The sequence below is a fragment of the Petromyzon marinus genome, chromosome 20 (genome assembly GCF_048934315.1).
Source record: "Petromyzon marinus isolate PM22_M1 ecotype Great Lakes invasive population chromosome 20, UKy_Petmar_22M1.pri1.0, whole genome shotgun sequence".
Lineage (NCBI taxonomy): Eukaryota > Metazoa > Chordata > Hyperoartia > Petromyzontiformes > Petromyzontidae > Petromyzon > Petromyzon marinus.
In genome coordinates, this window is record NC_133686.1 from 10,671,148 (window position 1) to 10,689,293 (window position 18,146).

General features: G+C 43.7%; 1 protein-coding gene across 3 annotated transcripts in view; it reads right to left on the reverse strand.

Moving 5' to 3' along the window:
• LOC116944105 (terminal nucleotidyltransferase 4A) overlaps positions 1-18,146 on the reverse strand; it is a 40,180-nt gene that overhangs the window by 20,129 nt on the left and 1,905 nt on the right. For 2 of the 3 annotated variants that reach the window (XM_032957529.2, XM_032957528.2), the window contains exons 2-4: positions 12,031-12,154; positions 2,507-2,553; positions 593-713 (exon numbers count right to left, since the gene is read on the reverse strand). In XM_032957529.2, coding sequence (XP_032813420.2) covers positions 593-713; positions 2,507-2,553; positions 12,031-12,154 — 292 coding nt within the window. The remainder of the gene's footprint in view (positions 1-592; positions 714-2,506; positions 2,554-12,030; positions 12,155-18,146) is intronic. The other variant, XM_076068322.1, reaches the window with a different exon arrangement.

The window sequence follows — 18,146 nt, forward strand, 5'->3', positions numbered from 1 at the left end:
GACTTTAAAGCATACCCTCATCCAGACCTCCTAGCTGCACCCTTTAACAGGTCAACCTCACCTCATAGACGACCTCACTTCTGGGACCTTTTGATCATCTTGCCTCCTATTATCCTTCCCTCATCTCCACACCTATTCCCTTGGGGGGGCGGCTCTAATATCTCAGAGCATCACCCTCCGTGTAGGCAAATCAAACTCCCTTCCAGACCTATCCCAATACTTAATGGGTTAGAAGGTCCCTGGGTTCGATCTTCCACAAAGCTCATGGTCCACCCTAAAATTGCATCCGCACAAAGCATGGCAGAAGATGCGGATACCCGATGCACGAATGGAACATTAAAAAAAAAAAACTCCAGTGTGCGACTGTGGTCATCCAGAAGAGATCGTACAACGTCTAAACGGCGCAACGCCCGATCCACAAATATGAAGTGGACATCACGGCGGTACACTCCGCTGTTCCTGACGCGGTAATCCGACTCGACTACCCGATTGTGACATTGTAGTTGTTGCTCTGCATCTACATCAGCCATTCAAAAGAAGGATATGGGTCACCTACGGCTAACCCCGAGCAGTAGCGGAAGACTCCACTCACCCGTGCCTTGTCCAGCACCTTCATGGCCTCGGGCCGAGACACGCGGTGCCTTCGCAGCGCCTCCTCCAGCGCGTAAATGGGGTTGGGCCCCAGGTTCCCAAACACCACCAGGTCGATGTCGCTGCGTTCAGATAACAGTGTGCATGCGCGCAGACACAAAATGCAAAAGGAAGCCCCATTTAGCGTTGCAGAGTATATACAGAATCAGAATTTTTACTTATCCTGGGAGAAATCCAAAAACATCACCACAATCACAACATTCCGAGTTCAACTCCCAGTCAGCGGTTGATTTCACCCATCGTCCCTCTCCAGAGATAACTGTTGAATTTCCAAAAGAGTGTTGCTTATTTTACCGATCCCAGGGAGGGAAGATGGATCGAGCTGAACCCTTACGAAAATTTTACCTTGTAACTCTCATTCAATAGCGTGTCGCCTATGCAAATTATCATAGCATAAAGCTGCATCCGCAACAAGCAAGGGTGTAACAATTCACCGATTCGGAGATTAAAATCGAAGTCCTGCGCTCGAAATGCACGCAAGCAACCGTGCACGAAGACTTTGTTTACATCGCATCGCAGCATTAGGAATAAAAAACATTTTTTTTAATAGGCCCACAAGGGGCGAGTGCATTGTCACGGACCTAAAAAGTGCAAAACCACCACAGCGGTATCAAGCCCCGTGAGCGAGCCATGGAACCCGTCTGTAGCCTGCTCCAGGTCTGCTGCTCAGGAGGCTTTCGAGGCTCTGTCGGCGCTTCTCACGATCGCGCGCTGCACGAAATTGCTCTCCGCGCACGCCATCCGGAGTGTTTCCAACACAGGACACCCACACTGCACGTGTCTTCAACTCACTTTAATAGCTTTTAAAAAGCCAACGTGCACCTTTTTTTTTTACCCCGTTACACACAGCCAGCATGTTTGAGGGAAGGGCAGCGCTTCAAAACGGGCTTGTACAAACACCATCAAAGCACAACACTCATTTCCATTTTATTAAAAAAGGGCCCCTTTCACAAGATTCTTTTTGGCAGAAATGCACCACTCTCCTCCAGCGAATAAAATGCCACTTGTCCACCCGCATAAATAACAAGGGGGGGGCGTTTCATCAAAACGGGACCAAACACGGCGGACTAATTTGTGTCCGACGTTAAAGCCTGCAAGAAAACGGGGGGAGGGGGGGGATGTTGGGTGACGAAATGAAAATCAAGCGGATGTGTACCACATGTCCCATCAGCGTGAATGGAAACAAACGGTTACTTTTATTTGCAACAGCCTTGGGAGAAAGTTGTAATTTGCTTCTGGGAGATCTCCGAGGCAAGTAGGAAATAGAACTTGTTTGTTTTTTTTAAAGGATGAATGCTGCTCGGCGAGCCCCTAATGACGTCGGCGTGGTACGCGTTAAAAGCAGTGGCACGCAAAGGGTGCTGGTGTAGCAATCACGACACCCAGCCACCTTGGTCTTCCTACAAAGCTCATTCATTTAAATCCGGCCAAGTGGCTGAGTGGTAGAGCAGGTGGCCTACAATCGCATAGGTTGCGAGCTCACTGGTTGGATATCGATTTGTCCAATCATCCCTCCGAGGCCAATAAAGCTGGTTACAACTTTGTAGAGCAGGTCAACAGCGGTTGCCCTACGGATAGACTAGCCCGTCATGGAATGTAGAACTTCCACCACTGGATAAAGGGCCGTTGGCTCCACCTCATTGTTCATTTGAGTAGGAAATTACACTCTTCATTTCAGGTTAAATGAACCTAGAAATTGCAAAGTCAGCTGTAGAAGCGACTTGCCAATGCCATCATGCATGGCTGGGAATGTAATCCAGGTTGCCAGGATTGCAGCGTAGAGGCACTAAATCATTGCCACTCACCACACACACGTGCACCAACAAAAACTGAAGGCTCTCTGCACACCTCTTACCTTGTAGGGAGGTACAGCTTTGTAGTGACACTTCCATACACTTGGACCTGAGCAGAAATATAAAAATAGACATGGCATTAAAGTAAAAAAATGCATCTTAAATATTAATTTGTGTGCGCGTTAGGGAAGCTCTCATTGCTGTTTGCTAAACTGCCAATTTAATGTCTCTTTAATGACTTTCCAGAAAAGAACATTGATCTTACATCAGTAAAAATCAACATTACTCCTGCCTAAATATGCTATGCAGTAATCAGTAACATATCATCACAAAGATAGTCAAATCATTCCGACTGTTCAGGCTATTCTCCCTTCAGGATCAATACATTGAACAATCTGGGGAGAAGATGACAAGCCATCCAAATAATAGTAATTTACATCCTATAGATCAATAATAATATTAATCAGTTACATTTGTATGGTGCATTTCATCCGTAGATCCCATTGCACCCAAGTATGGAAAGCAGGTGATAAAGAGAACCAAAGTATAAAAAACGACCAAAAACAAGAGGTGAAGGCCAATCAAAAGAGGAGAGTTAAGACGGGACTTGAATAGGTCCAATAACTTCAACCGTCTTATTAGCAAAAAAGACACAAAGCATTCCATAGGTCTGGGATCTGCAGTGGCAAAAAGCCCGATCACCCCAGGAACAGAGCCTTGACCTCGGAGTACTTGGAACAAGGCAAGCGGGGACCTCGTCGGATTGCAAACATGGATGACTTCAATGCATTGGTCGGGTGCCTCACCCTCGCCTAATAACAATGAGCCCATGTGTTAAGCTAATAACAACAAGGCCCACATCGCAACATTCACAACTTGATGCCAAGCTGCCGATTTTTGTTTACTTCACTTGCATTTGACACGTAACCTAACCGTTTACACAGTACAGAAGTCGCTGTATGTCCGCTTAATGCGTCTCTAACTAAAGTTCTAAATTGTGCTACAGTCCATGTAGAATTACCGCCGGAGCAAGCTATGAAACATTCATGTCCGTGCAATTAGAGCCGTCGCGTGACAATTGTGGTTTTTTTTTTTGCTCCAATTTATATTCGCTTCGTTGCTGTACTTAATTTTATTTGCTTTTGTGTTGGATATTTTTGCCAACCCAGGTCACCCTTGCAAATGAGAAACTCATCCCAGTCTTTTGAGTTCCCACAACAGAGTTAAAACTAAATTTAAAAAAAAACAACACGGCACCAGCACCAGAGAACCCATGGTTCAATTCCAACTTTCATTCCAGCGAAAACGCTCACATTTAAGTCGCTATTTTATTACTTAAAACTGGGCCACACAACAATACAAAAAACAACTTTTGTACAACAAATTATCAGAAGCATTTTCCAGAATTCAATCCAAGGCACAACGTGTATATTTGGACGATGTTTTGACGGGTCGGGACTGAGACCAGCTCGTCATTTGCGCAATTTGTTGGGTTATGCAAGAGACGGCCGAATGCGAGGGGGTCCTCAAGCTCTCAAGCCAAGGGCGGTGCTCAGATCCATTAAAAGTGCCGAGCCAGTGGTCAAAACTCACATTTTTGTGGCAGGATCCACCCACAGCCCCCTCCCCTCCCCACAACACAACCAGAGTCGACCTCGAAAACAATGTTGTACACCTTTCTTACACCCTGACACAAGGTTTAAATTCACAATCTTCCAATTCTGAGCCATGTATTATAAATCACAGCATTAAACGGTGTAAGGTGAAGGTAATAATTACACGAGGGTTTGGTGCAAGAAAACACATGGCCAGGGCAGGAGCCAGGTCCACGTGCAGCAAAGTAGTGGGGGAACGGGAGCCCAAACATGTGTGACGGGTGAAATGCCAGACTTGGGCGGCGGTTAATGCCATTATCCACTCCGTAAATTTCTGGGCAATCATCGCCGACAAACGATTGTCACAGTACTTTCCATCGCAAAAATCTCATTGCCCAAAATATGAACAATTCTAATCAAAGCTGCCTCCCTAGTGGGCAATCGGAGTGGCAACTTCTGATTAGATCGGAGGTCACGTGACCGACTGCCTGACAGCGTCACGCTTTCTGCGCTTGAAATAATAGCCGCTTCCACACAGAGCACGAGAAAAATCTCGGCAGAAGGAACAAAAAGCATTTGGATGGGTTGCTCTTCTTGTAAGTAATGTGTTGTACTGTACCGAGTGACTGGCAATAATGGACTGCATAAAAGGAATGACAATAACCCAACTAGTGACTCGTGCTGCTGGCCTACCCCATCCCTCATCAACAAGATAATTTACAATCTGTAGACCAATCCTTGTGTAGCATGCAGTTTCCGAAGAGCTTCCTTTGAGTGGCTGAAGAGAACGGTTACTCCCACCAAAGTCGCCATAAAAATAAAAAAAATCGCTGTCGGTGAGGATTGGCAGCAATGATTGCCCTGAAATTGTCGAAGTGGATCATGGCCTTAAGGCACAGACTACTGAAACTTTGCACGGCCAAGCCTCAGCAGCACCCAGTCCCAAGAGTTGACACATTCCAGGGAACCAGCACCAATAAAAAAGGAACCCATGACAAATGACTGTTATTATATTTTTGGATTGTAACGATTAGCACGGTTGGCTACATATGGTGCGAAATAAGTTCAACATACATGAAGAGTACATCTGGCACTCACCCCATTCTTACACCTCAAGGCTATCACGAAAAAGCAAAACTTCAACGAGCGTGTCAGTAGGGTGGCCGTATTGTCGTGTTTTCCTAAAATAAGTAATTTGCTATTTATGTTTTACACTAGGCAAATTTTGACTCTGACATAGGCACACATTTCTTATTATTTTTATACCACCATGGGGACCTTCAGCATCCACTCTAAAGCAAAGCAGGAGGGCATGCATTTGTGTTCAAGACACCCGCAGTATTAACCAGGGTGGCTGCTGGGTTCGAACCGCGAACCTCTACAACAAACGGCAAAAGCGCCGCCACTCAGGCGTGACAAGTGACTGCAGTGAACCGAGCACTCAAATTAAAAATGCGTCGCACGGACCCCAATTCGTTCATCCATCCATGAAAAACCAAAGAGTCAGTTTAACACAGTAGGCTTTCGCGACCAATATTTTCCTGATAACAATTTGTCTACATTGGCCTTCAAATGAGTCAGATAGTCCGGCAGTGGAATGTTTGCTTAAACACGTTGATATTATTAATCCTTGATCGTTTCTGTGTGAATTAAATATCGGCCGTTCTATAGGATTCGGGGGGGGGGAGGGGGTGCGTCAGGCGTACGTACGCAGGTGGGGGGTAAAAAGTATGCGTGCATACAGGGAGGGGTCAAGTTAACAGATTTTTGCGTACGTACTAAATGGATGGCCCCTTAAGAGCGGCTCACAGTATGCAGCACGTGTTGTGGCGTATCAAAGGTCACCGTGTGAATGCCGGTGGGTTCACGTGAACACGATGCCACTAGAGGGCGCTATGGCAGTACGTCTAAGTCACGTGGCTTATATAACCCCCGTGATTTTTGTCATGAACAAAGCTTCAATCTTGTCTCCACCAGCCTTAGGGGACAGCGCAAGTGGCGCTTCAACAAAACAACAGCCATCTTTTGTAACGTAGTGTAACGTGCGCGCCACATTGATAGACTGACTTGACGTTGCATGCCTCGCCACCGTAAACACCACGCGGTACCTTTGACGAAACCTTCAGTGAATTTATCAGGGAACTGATTAGCCATTAACAATCTGTACGAATAACAACCGTAATCTGTATGTCTCAAAAACCTCGAGGGTCCTTTCCGACAAAGGTAGAAAGCTGAAATTTGGTACATAGGTAGCTTTTAGGACAAAAACAGGATAAATCTGAGATTTTTTTTATTTAAGGCCCCCCAAATCTCGATTTTAATTGCCGCATAAACATGTTTGCGAGTGTCATTCAGAAACCGGTTAAAATAAGATTGCAGGTTCTCGCCTTTGATAAAGCATTAAACGGAACATAAAATTCAAGTGAGAATCGTTCTTCTACCTTATATTGTTTGAGATATTTGGATTAAAGGGGTTTTCAACGAAAATACGCATTTTATGATGTTCAAATCCGAATGATTCGAAAAATGCTATATGATAGGAACTTCCCCTCAGAGTATTAAGTTCATTCATTTGTGTTCTTTCTTAATAAAAAAAAGAATCTTTAAATTCAGCAGTTTGATGGGTAAGTCTTTAAATATAACAAGTTGAATCAAGTATTCTTAGCTCTTTCGGTAGTCACGTTGAAGGGAAACAATAATATATATATAAAACAATAAAAAACTCACGACGTTTCTATATATTTTATATATATTTTATTATTTTATTGTTTCCCTTCAACGTGACTTTACCAAAAGAGCAAAGAATATGAATTTACTGCAGTCACGAAAGCTTTAAATCAAAATTTTAATCAAGTAGTCAATTATGTTTTTGCCGAATAATACAAATTGAGTAGTAGTGTCTGATCGTAGGTAAAAACTGTAAAAAAATCCTATCAGGTTAATTTTTAAAATGATTTAAAATGTGTGCCTGGTGAAGACAGGCTTCATGAAACTACTTACAATATATGGATGAAGTAGTTAGAACGTGCGAGCACTTTTTGGCATGGGAAAAAAAACACAGCACCAAGTGAAAAACCACGCACACTACAGGAAAACGCCCAAACGCTGCCCATATCCCTCTTATCAAAACCTGTGCGCTGTACCAGCTCGTAAATCAAGACACTTCCTTTCCCTGGAGGTGGGAGTCTCAAGCTGGGCCCTGAACTGGGACATCAGTTGCATAACCAAAAGGCTATTAAAATCACGCAACTTAATAGCCGCCAATGTCTCCAAATGTGCGAGTTGTTACGCAACAAGGAAGTTAAAACAGAGAATTCGGGATCGTAGCGAACAATCACAGCCGTGTACGTGATGGGATAACTTTCACTCCTAAATCGACGAGCCGTCTCATCTCTCAAAAAATCCACGCAACTGCTCACAACACGTTGCAGAGACATCCGCATAGGAGGGCAAATCCGTGCCATGCAACCAGGCTGCTCAAGCGACCCGGCCTCAGACTCCACCTGCAAAGTTAACCCAAGTCCCGATCCACTGCATTACAGGCGTGCCGTAAGGCCAAAATGTGCCGCAACACCAACACCCCCAAACGATGAACACTATTTTCTGACAGCACCAAGATTTGACAGAAAGCCATCCCAGAATGGATGAAGAACACCAAATTAATGATTTCATTTGACAGCGAACATCTCGCATCGTACACACTAGCCTCCGTCCCCGTATTCAGACTAAGCAGCGCTGGAGAACACCTCCGACTGTCGGAAACGTGGCTTGCTTCGCGTTCAGATTCCGTGTTTGGGGGGGGGGTGGGGGGGGGAAGCAAGCCATGTTTCCAACATGCATTCAACGCGTACCACCTCGTGGGAAGTCAACAGTGGCGGTGCAAATCAGCCCCTGCTGTATAACTTTGTGTCCTTCCCCCACACCTCCAATAACCACGGTTGGCTACGTAGTGCGAAAGAAGTTCAACATACAAATGCCCACTGTTGACTCGGCAATAATTTTGCTTCCACTTGCGAGTCAACGTTAAGCTTCACCCTTCAATGCGCAAGGGACGCATTTGCTTATCAATTTATAAACTGACAAAAATGGGACACCTGGTAGCTCTCATTAAACTTTACATGAACCCCCCCCCCCTGCCACCAAGGCTTGGATACAGCCACAAAAGCTCTAGAAATTCCAGGGAAATACACCTTATACGTGGCAAAAAAGGTATTAATATTCATCATGGGACCTTTATGCCAGTAGAATACCATGAAAAATAAAAATAGATTATACCCTTTCTGGGAATTAAAACACGTGCTAAGATGTTCAAACAACAAATAGATACCTTTTGCAAGGAATAAAGTTACTGCGTTAAAAACCACACACGCACACACAATTGTGGCAAAAACATGCAAACATCTTCTGATATTACGCATCGTCCTTGAAAGAGATTGACCTCAACCAGAAACAGCCTTCTTTATGGCCCAGTCTCACCAATGTCAGACCAGACAACGCCAATAAAAGCTTGTTTGTCGTGTTCGACATCGTATTAACGGGAGCATGCGCGCGGCGGCGGTGGCAGCTCGCAGGCGACGTTACGCGGCCCGGCATTACACACACACACGAGCATTATTAATGAGCTGCCGCTGGGGCTTAATGAAGGTTTCACACGCTCGCTCGACCAAACCGAAACTCCTGCAACCCTGTTGCCCCCCCCCTGCCCCCCATCCATACAAGCAAAAATCAGAGAACAGACAACCCTGCATTAATACGGGAGGTATTAATGCAGACTTTAAAATGTACTTCAAACGAACTGCAAGCTGTAAACTTGATATTTTTCTCCATCCTGTGAAGTGTCATCAACCTTTTTTGGACCGAGATCACCGCTTTGGTTGAGGAGCCTAACAAAGGTACAAGAGAGAGTACCGTGTACGAGTAGGGAGACGCTCGGTGCACAACGGAAGCAACTTAAAACCATTGTGCGCCAAGGTTAAAATTCGCCGACAGTACATCAACTCCGACAAACGTGCGCTCCCTTTTCCAAGGCAGCAGCAGTAAATAGGCCACTTACTTGTTACACCGTGGATATATTGTGTCTGTCCATCAGGCTGTCCAAATGACATTCCACACATTCTGGCAATATCAGCAGCAAACACACCTTCAAAACACGTGCTTTTGTTCATGCTTTCTAATGTTCAAAGCGTTTATGCACCAGCTCTGTCCACCAGTCTGTGACCGTGTCACTATTACGAGCATAAAGATGATCCAACATGAACGAACCCGCAGCATGAATGTAGTGTTGCCACGTGAGATTCATCCGATTGAAAACCGGCCATAGTGATCGCCGGATTAGCCAAAAACATCGGGACGTAAACAAGCGCAACAAAAATATTATTCGCAAATAATACATTTGCAAATACATTCCGATTAGCACGGTTGGCTACGCACGGCGCCAAAGTTCAACGTACATACAAACACACACACTTGGCCCCGAGATCTACCTGTCGACTTCCAAAAAAATCGCGAATAAAATAGTTCCAGAGACAAAACGCATTGGGAAAAAAAATATCGCAACAGGATCCATGCGCAATTTCCCCCCCACCCAATTTTTTTTTTTTAACTCTCACCGTTACTTTGCTCATCAGAGCGATTATTGCCCGTGCGTTAGAACAAGTGTGCGTGTGGGTGGTACAAGCGTGCGTGTTAGAACACGTGCGCATTGGCGCAAACTCTAGCATAAAAAAAAGGGTACAGCGCGAGATGTCTTCCAGCAAGAACACGGCGCTCCAGCTCATCGTCATAGTCCACTCATAACGTTTCGCTGGCCGGGCGCGCACGCACGCACGCACGCGCGTTCTTAATTCCCTAGGAAACGCCTAACAAAAACAGAGCCTCCATTAATGCAACGGTCTGCCGCCCACTCGTTTCCCTCAACAACGTGCGGCTTTAGATTAAAAAAAAAATGGGAAATGCTTCAGATAACGGTGGACACTGGGAAGCTGCAAGGTGGTCAGACAGTTCGAGTGCGGCCACTGGGTTTCTGCCCGTCCAATTTTCGCACGCGCTTTGGGCGTTGCCCTCCCGTACGAGCAGCGAGGTTTCTCCAATTCCCTACCACAAGCCCCACACTAAAAAAAGAAAGCAGTAAACCGGACAACAAAGAACTCGAATCTTGTCGAGGAGCGGTGTCCAACCTGTGGTTCTTGGGGCCCACATGGATGTGGGAAGTGGTACGCAGAATTTGTTGCGGATACTTGGGAGTTGTTTCACAAAGCCCCATCATTTGTACTGCCTGTTGTTGTTTTTTTTAGGGTTGATGGACGTTCATGGGGTCCAAACAGTTTGGGGACCACCCTTGGTGAAATCTACCCAGGATGTGTGCTCTGGGCTACGCCACGCATTTTTTACGTTGATTAACTGTGAATAACCAAACCAAAAATAGAGATCCATTGTAATTTATACGATCACATTAATCCCACCCCCCCCCCACCACTCTTCTCTTCAGACCGGATTGGCTCACAAGTGACGGCACCACATTCATCCCTCTATTTAAGACCGGAACAGGAGGATTTCGCCACAACTCTGGCTGTCGACCGATGAGGCTAGTTGTAATTGCCGGCAAAACATCGTACTAGAATGGTAAATGGTGGGTTTATTCTCCAACACACCAGTGTTGCTGAACTAATAACGAACATGGCATGTTTTATATCATGGGACCTCCTTTGCCAGTACCACAATATGAGAATAAGTTTTCCCCTAATTTTCTGGCAACAAAACAGCTGCGTTAAGATGTTAAAACACCAAACTGAAACCTTTCACAAGGAATCATGTCTGCATTAACCACAATACTTGTGGTCAGAATTACAAACAAAAAACGTACTCTGAAATATATGCATCGTCTTTGAAACTGATTGGTCCACACCAGAGACAACTTTCTTTGGAGCCTAGTCTCAAAACGGTGTTAGACCAGAGGACGCCTTTATAGACAATGCATATATTATCAGAGTATGTTTTTGTTTGAATTCTGACCACAAGAATTGTGGTTAATGCAGACATGATACATTGTAAAAGGTTTCAGTTTGGTGTTTTAACATCGTAACACATACATTTTGATTTAAAGCTTTCGTGACTGCAGGAATTCATATTCTTGGTTCTAGTCACCGCTACTTTTTCCAAAATTTGCTTGCTGTGGTTCACACCTGATGATGATTGCTTGTGTTGCAGTTGAAACGTCGTGAGAATTTTTTTGTTTAATATTTGTATTATTTTATTATTTCCCTTCTACGCAACTTTACCGAAAGAACCAAGAATATCTTAACACCTGTTTTGTTGCCAGAAAAAGGGGAAAACCTTTTCTCATGGAACGTTTTGTTTAAGTGACAAACCTTACGAATTAGCGGTGTCAGGTGTTGGCGGTTTTAACGACACATTTATATTTACGCGATCTAACCAAAACCCCTATTACGGATATACAATTTTTATGTTAAAATGAGAAAAGCCATTCAAGTTAGGCGAGTGTTTCGTTATAAAAACGATCGGTATCACCACCACGACACCCGGCGTTTGGCGTCAAGAGACGAAACGAGCACTTCGACCGAGCGATTCGACCGTTGTCCTCCGTAAAAAAAGACAAAATTGGAGAAAGCGGGGCCCATCATACAGGGACCCCAGTGAAAAAAAGCCCTTGGAAACTCGCCGAGGCTTCGCCGGGTAAGAGACTTATTATGGCACGTGTTCTTTGGTCCTTTTGATAAAGTCACGTAGATAGAAAAATAATAAAAATAAAGCGAATACAAAATAATTTATTATTATACAAAATTTATTATTAGTCACTTTATTTTTTAATCTACGTGAATTAAAATACATTTTTTATTCGCTTTATTTTTTTTATTTTTTTTTCTACCTACGTGACTTTACCGAAATAACCAAAGACTATGAATTCCTGCAGTCACGAAAGTTAAGTCAATTTATGGCACATGTGCACGCGTGTGTGTGCGTATTCGTCGCACCTCTGCGGTCGGCCACAGCTCCTTGACGACAGTCTCTATCCTGTGCACGACCTCGCGGCGCATTCGCTCCTCCGCCTCGCCCGGGGACATGTACGCGTAGAAATCCAGCACCTCCTCGTGAAGGCTGCGCAAACACAGGAGGTGGCCCACAGTCACTTAAATCACTCGCCCCGCACTGTTCGTAGTCATGTGTGCATGTGTGTGTGTGTGTATATACCCGAGAGGCGCTCGCCAACGGCACTTTCCCCAACAGTCTGTTAAGGCTATACGGGGGACGTTTGTCTTTGATAGCGGACAAAGATCCCCCATATAGCCTTAAACAGACTGCTAGGGCAAGGGCTGTTAGCGAGCGGTGGTGTAGCAGTTCACGCGCTGCGCTCAATTCCCGCTAAAAGCCAACGCGGGTGACGATCATCTGAACTGGTCCCGGGCCTCCCCTAGGTCGATTTAGCCTCAAATGAGTACCCTGTGCAGTGTGTAAACATTGCCACAAAGAAGGCAAAGGTGGCTAGGCATGGTGCTGGGCACATAGGTGCCAGCCTTCATAGATGCTTGCTAACTTCCTCTGCGCCAAAAGTCTGTTGAGGCTATACGGGGGATCTTCGTCTTTGATAGAAATAGCCGATACAGTGTGCATTGAGAATATCATATGCCAGTCCATCCTAGTCCATTAAATCAACACATTTGTCTTCCCTGTGATCTAATCCCAGTACACCTACCTCTGGCACAAGTACCACAACAGGGAATGGTGATCTAGTCACTCTGAATGCGCATACAATACTGGCAAAACGAGTTGTATTGGTGGCAATAGCCAACATGAGTGGTGTCTGAAGCCCCCTTGGGCATCCGCTAGTTCAACTCGGCTGCATGCAAGCACATTGCAGAACCAGTAAATTTCAAAATTTGAGATTTAAACTCAGCCAGGTGTGGTGCTGGACTCATCATCCATCATTAGCATTAGCGGTGCTGCTCTAAATAGGTGCTCACCTAACCAATCAAGAATACCAATATAATTTACTTTGTGTACTTGTTTAAGACATGTAATACAAAGCATGAAACATCATGCAAAGGCTGTACTGTGTTTGATATTGGTTGCCAAATTATGAAGCCACTAGAAAATCTCAAGGCATCATAATAGCAAATTAATAGGATTCTTGAATTTAAACACAATGCCAAATCACAACAGATCATCGAATCACTGTGGGGGGCTGGTGGGAGGGGTTAAATATGACATGCCAAATATAAAGCACATGTATAGTTGCAAGTTCAAAGCCCCATCACAGGTCAATGTGGTCTCGCATGCCTCTGGTGTTGATTAAAATCATTTTCCACACAGGGTGGGAAGTCAGACAGAGTCATTGATGTGGAACCTGGAATCTCGAACACTGGCTCAAGGAGGAGCGCTGCTTCCCAGTGCAAGGCAGGCGATTTGACTTTGGTTCCACATCAAATCCGACAATGTGCCAGTGGAGCCTCGTTCATTGCAGTAGCTCATTCTCAAAAGGGGTTATTCAGTGTCAAATCCACGCATGTATGCGCATTTCATCTCACGGGTCGTAGGTTACGCGAGGTGACCATCAGCTCTTGCCATCCAAGAGGCCCAAACACGCTGCATTTAACTTGAAAGCCCCTTTTCAAGAGCTTTCAAATGACACCTCTTCAGCCAATATCAGTGGGGGGCAGGTAAACGGCCACGATGATTTCACAATTATTCTGGCTTGCCGGCCGTCACGTTTACACGTAGAATGTGATTGCAATGGCATTTGTGTCATGTGATTTAGACTCGTGATTTTATTTATCGCTTGACGACACATTAACACCAGGGTCGATATCTGCAAATATTTTGAAACATTTTACGACGGGAGCGATTTGATGCTACGACGCAGTGAGTTTTAGCAAGTCAACAATGCTCGAAGCACCTCCCCCCCCCACCCCATGACAGAGACCGCTTCAGAGTATCCCCTTGTCCTTTGTAGAAAAGCCTCCTAAACACCCCCCCCCCCCACCAATCCATCAGACACCTTATCAGCCAGGTGAAATATAATTACATTGTTTTGATTTCAAGTTTTCATGACTGCAGGGATTCATATTCTTGGTTCTTTCTACGTGACTTTACCGAAAGAACCAAGAATATAATTACATTGGTCGAGATTATTTGATACCCCGGGAGACCGGTCAACATTGTGTCGTAACGACTGGACATACGATTGAAAATTTCGATTAAAACTGCAGGCATTAGAGTGTGACCTGCCCAACCTATTACACCGAGTAAATTAAAACCTCTCTACATTGGTGCTATAGGTTTTAATGCAACACAATGACTGAATAATGTGCAATTGTAGTATTCCCACTGTGAAAGTGCTACACGGTTTTAACTATTCAACCTCACGGTCGATTCCTTGAACTTACACGATTCAAGTTGCGATTTGATTCAAGGATCAACATTTTTTCCCCATTAAATTTTTATCATTTTGTTTTTTGTGTGTACTCTTCTGTTTGTACATTTACCTGCTTCAATAGCCCAAGCGTAACATTCCCATATAATTAGCAAAACCTGCAATTAATGCACCGACCAGCATAGTAAAATATGGTCAAATAATTCCCGCTGCTGCAGTGGATTGACAAAGGGCTGTACATGTACATTTGTTGCAAAAGGTTGATATAAATATGTGATAAAAATCTGAGGTGTATACTGAACTTCTATCGCACCATACGTAGCCAACCACGCTAAAATCGGGGGTGCGGGGGAAAGGAAATAAACTAAATATAAAAAAAGCAGTTCTAAAGACACGAGCTATGACCAAATCATGATGTGCTCCATGTCAGAGCTCAGACTAAGAAAGGCAAAACAGGATTATAGCACATGAATGGGGGACTACATGGGAATCCCAAATGTTGTGGTAGCGTGATCAATGGATAGAATCTAGGAACAGATTTAATCTATCCATGTGGAACTTCGAGTCACCCCTCTTTGTGCATGGATCTTACTCCAGTTCTCTTTAAAGCCAAAAGCATACAAAAGTAACTGGTCAAACATTCCAATGCAGGGCCCTCCTGAAAAAATCGTCAGACTCGGTGAGGTTTTCCTGGGTAAATAAGGTAATTGATTACATATTTAATTATCATCAATCCTGCGTACCACGATTGCAACAACAAAAATCAATTCTTGGATCGAATCGTGACCCAAAAATATGCCATTGCATCGAATTTCAAGGGAAGCCAAATGTTGCCTTCGGACTAGCGAGTGCTAAATCTAGACTGGCTTGACACCGCTCAAACACTTTGCTCAGCATTCCACTTGTAGTCTGGGCCATGTGTACTATAGGTTTCAGGACAATTCACAGGCATAAAACCGAATAACTGGCTTCTATGGCTGCTTAAATCTCCCATGCATATTAACCAGTGCCCTGGCTTAGACCTTAAAAAAATATTACATAATACATAAAAAAACACCAAGGGCATCATTTCCATCTTCACTCTAGGGGCACTTTTCTCCAGACTTCACGCAAAAAAACGGGCACCGTTAAAAACAGGTTCACACTCACTCATTCACTCATGACAGGTGAAATCCCACAGAGACAACAACGGTGAATTTAAAAGTCCCAAACTGGAATAAGGATGGAAACCTCGTTACAGACCTACAAGAATAATATGCCGAAACATTCTAAATTAAAACCAAGTTAATACTTGTTCCTTTGCTTCCCGATTACGTTGAGGATCATTTGTAAAAAAAGGGATATGGTTGAATGAACTCTCAATAGTCCATGGGCAAGAACAGAAATTGGTAACACACCAAGGCAGCAAAACTTTAGAAGAACCAATTTATTTACACGGCCAATACCAGTAAAGTATTCGATAACGCCATTAATTTCAAATGGTTCACGTAATTGTTGTTGGCCAAAGAGAAATTGGAACCACTCAAATGGTACCGGACAAGTCCAATATCTGCTCTTGGGTCATGGACTATCAACATTTTTATAAAGAACCGAACTAGTTAACGGCTTTTAAAAGCCATTGTATTTGTGCTTTCCAAAAGACTCGAGGTATACAGTTAGAAACAAATACATTTTCCTCCCTGGAAAGAGGAATCTTAACTTCAATAAAAAATCTTGCAACATTTTGCATCAGGAACATTTTAAGTCAGTCCTTGGAACACAATGGGCAATTATATGAAACACCTGTGCCACCAAGTTGCATAAACGACTCAAGTTTTCATCTTCTTTGGTTCTTTCGGTAAAGTCACGTAGAATGAGAATAAAATAATAAATTGATAAAATTAAATAACACAATAAAATTATCATGACGTTTCGGCCACAACACAAGTGGCCTTGTGTTGTGGCCGAAACGTCGTGAGAATTTTATTGTGTTATTTTATTTTATCAATTTATTATTTTATTCTCATTCTACGTGACTTTACCGAAAGAACCAAAGAAGATGAATCCTTGCAGTCACGAAAGCTTTAAATCGAGACTCAAGTTTTGTATTCCAATGAAACAGTCACGAGTTACACGACAAAGGCAATCAATCCCCAAGGGGTATTATGTAACCAGCAACTGAAGTGGAAATCAACTAAATACACCTTTTAAATAACGGTAAAATACTTACGGTGTTCTATTTAACCAAACGGAGGAATTTCCTATATTAAAATGTTTACTTGTAAACGTCATATTTGTAATGAAAGCGATTTAGCACAAACAATAACATCAACATTGACAATGGAAGTCTATGTAAAAAAAAAACACTGAACTGGTACTGGCCAAACATTTCAATGCTGAAGAATTATTATTTACAAATTACTAAGCTGGGACCACAAACTTTGGAAGGAGCCTCCTGAAAAAGTGTCGAGAGGACTTGGCGAGGCTTTCCTGGCAAGGCAGCGATGAGTGTTGTTACTTGGTGCTGCTGGTGTTTTATGGTCGGAAAAACAGCATTTAAACGGTGGCAAATAGTGTAGTGGTGGAAGTTTTTGGCAATTAACATTGGATTGGTGGCAGTGTTGTGGTACCTGGTGGACAATGCACGTGACAGTGATTGAAGGCAGTGACAGCGGTATAGCTTTCATGGTTGTGTTCGTAGATTGTGGTAATGTTGGAGGGTATGTCACAGTGGTATTGGTGGTAGAGGGGGCTAGTGGTTATGGGTGATTGCGAGTGACTGGAGGAGTGGTAGTTTGCAGTGGTATTAGTAAAGGCATTAGTAGTTTTTAGTGGTAGTGGCCAATAGGTAGTGGCAGTTGTCTGATTATGTAATGTTTACAGCTCAAGTAAACTTATTTGAAACAGGTCACTTAAAAAATAACAAGCCATTTTACTTTGGGACAAAAAGATAAATGCTTCAGCCAACTGGGCATCTTCAAAACGTATTTCCTGAAGATTGAAACAGACCTTACTCTCATTTCAATGAGCGATAATACAGACCGAGTTTCACTTTCAAATCAACCTGTTGTGTTTTTTTTCTTTCGGTAAGGTCACGTAGAAGGGAAATAATAAAGTCACGTAATAATATTTTATTATTTCCCTTCTACGTGACTTTACCGAAAGAACCAATAAGATGAATCCCTGCAGTCACGAAAGCTTCAATTCGAAATTCAACCTGTTGTTGTTCGTGATCATTCTTTTAAGAAGTCGTTGGTTAGCAGTGATGATAGTAGTGGTTGAGGATGGTTCATATTAGTTGTGGTTGATGGTAGTGGTGGTTGTGACAGCATCATTTATAATAATACTGCAGTAGTTGACAATGCGGAGGGGACCTGGGCTTAGGAAGTCCAATTTTAGTATTTCTAAGTTTCAGCGGTGGGTGGTTCCGAGTGTATTATATTTTGTGGTGGTATTGGGTTAGTGGCGGTGGATTTAAGAGTTGTAATGGAGGGGTTGCAGCAGTGCCCGTGGTTTTGGTAATAGGCAAGTCATACTGCCAGCTTTAGCGGCGTTAGACGGTGGTTTATGGCGACAGTCACTAGACGAATGAACTCTGGGCTGCTGAAGATCACCCGAGACTCGCTGGTGATGGGTTATTCAGATGGAATGAAAATTTAAATCGTTAAGTAGTTAATGGGTGGTTTAAAAGAGCAGTGGTTGGTAAAAGTGGTGTACGGTGGTAGTTTCAAACAGAACAGT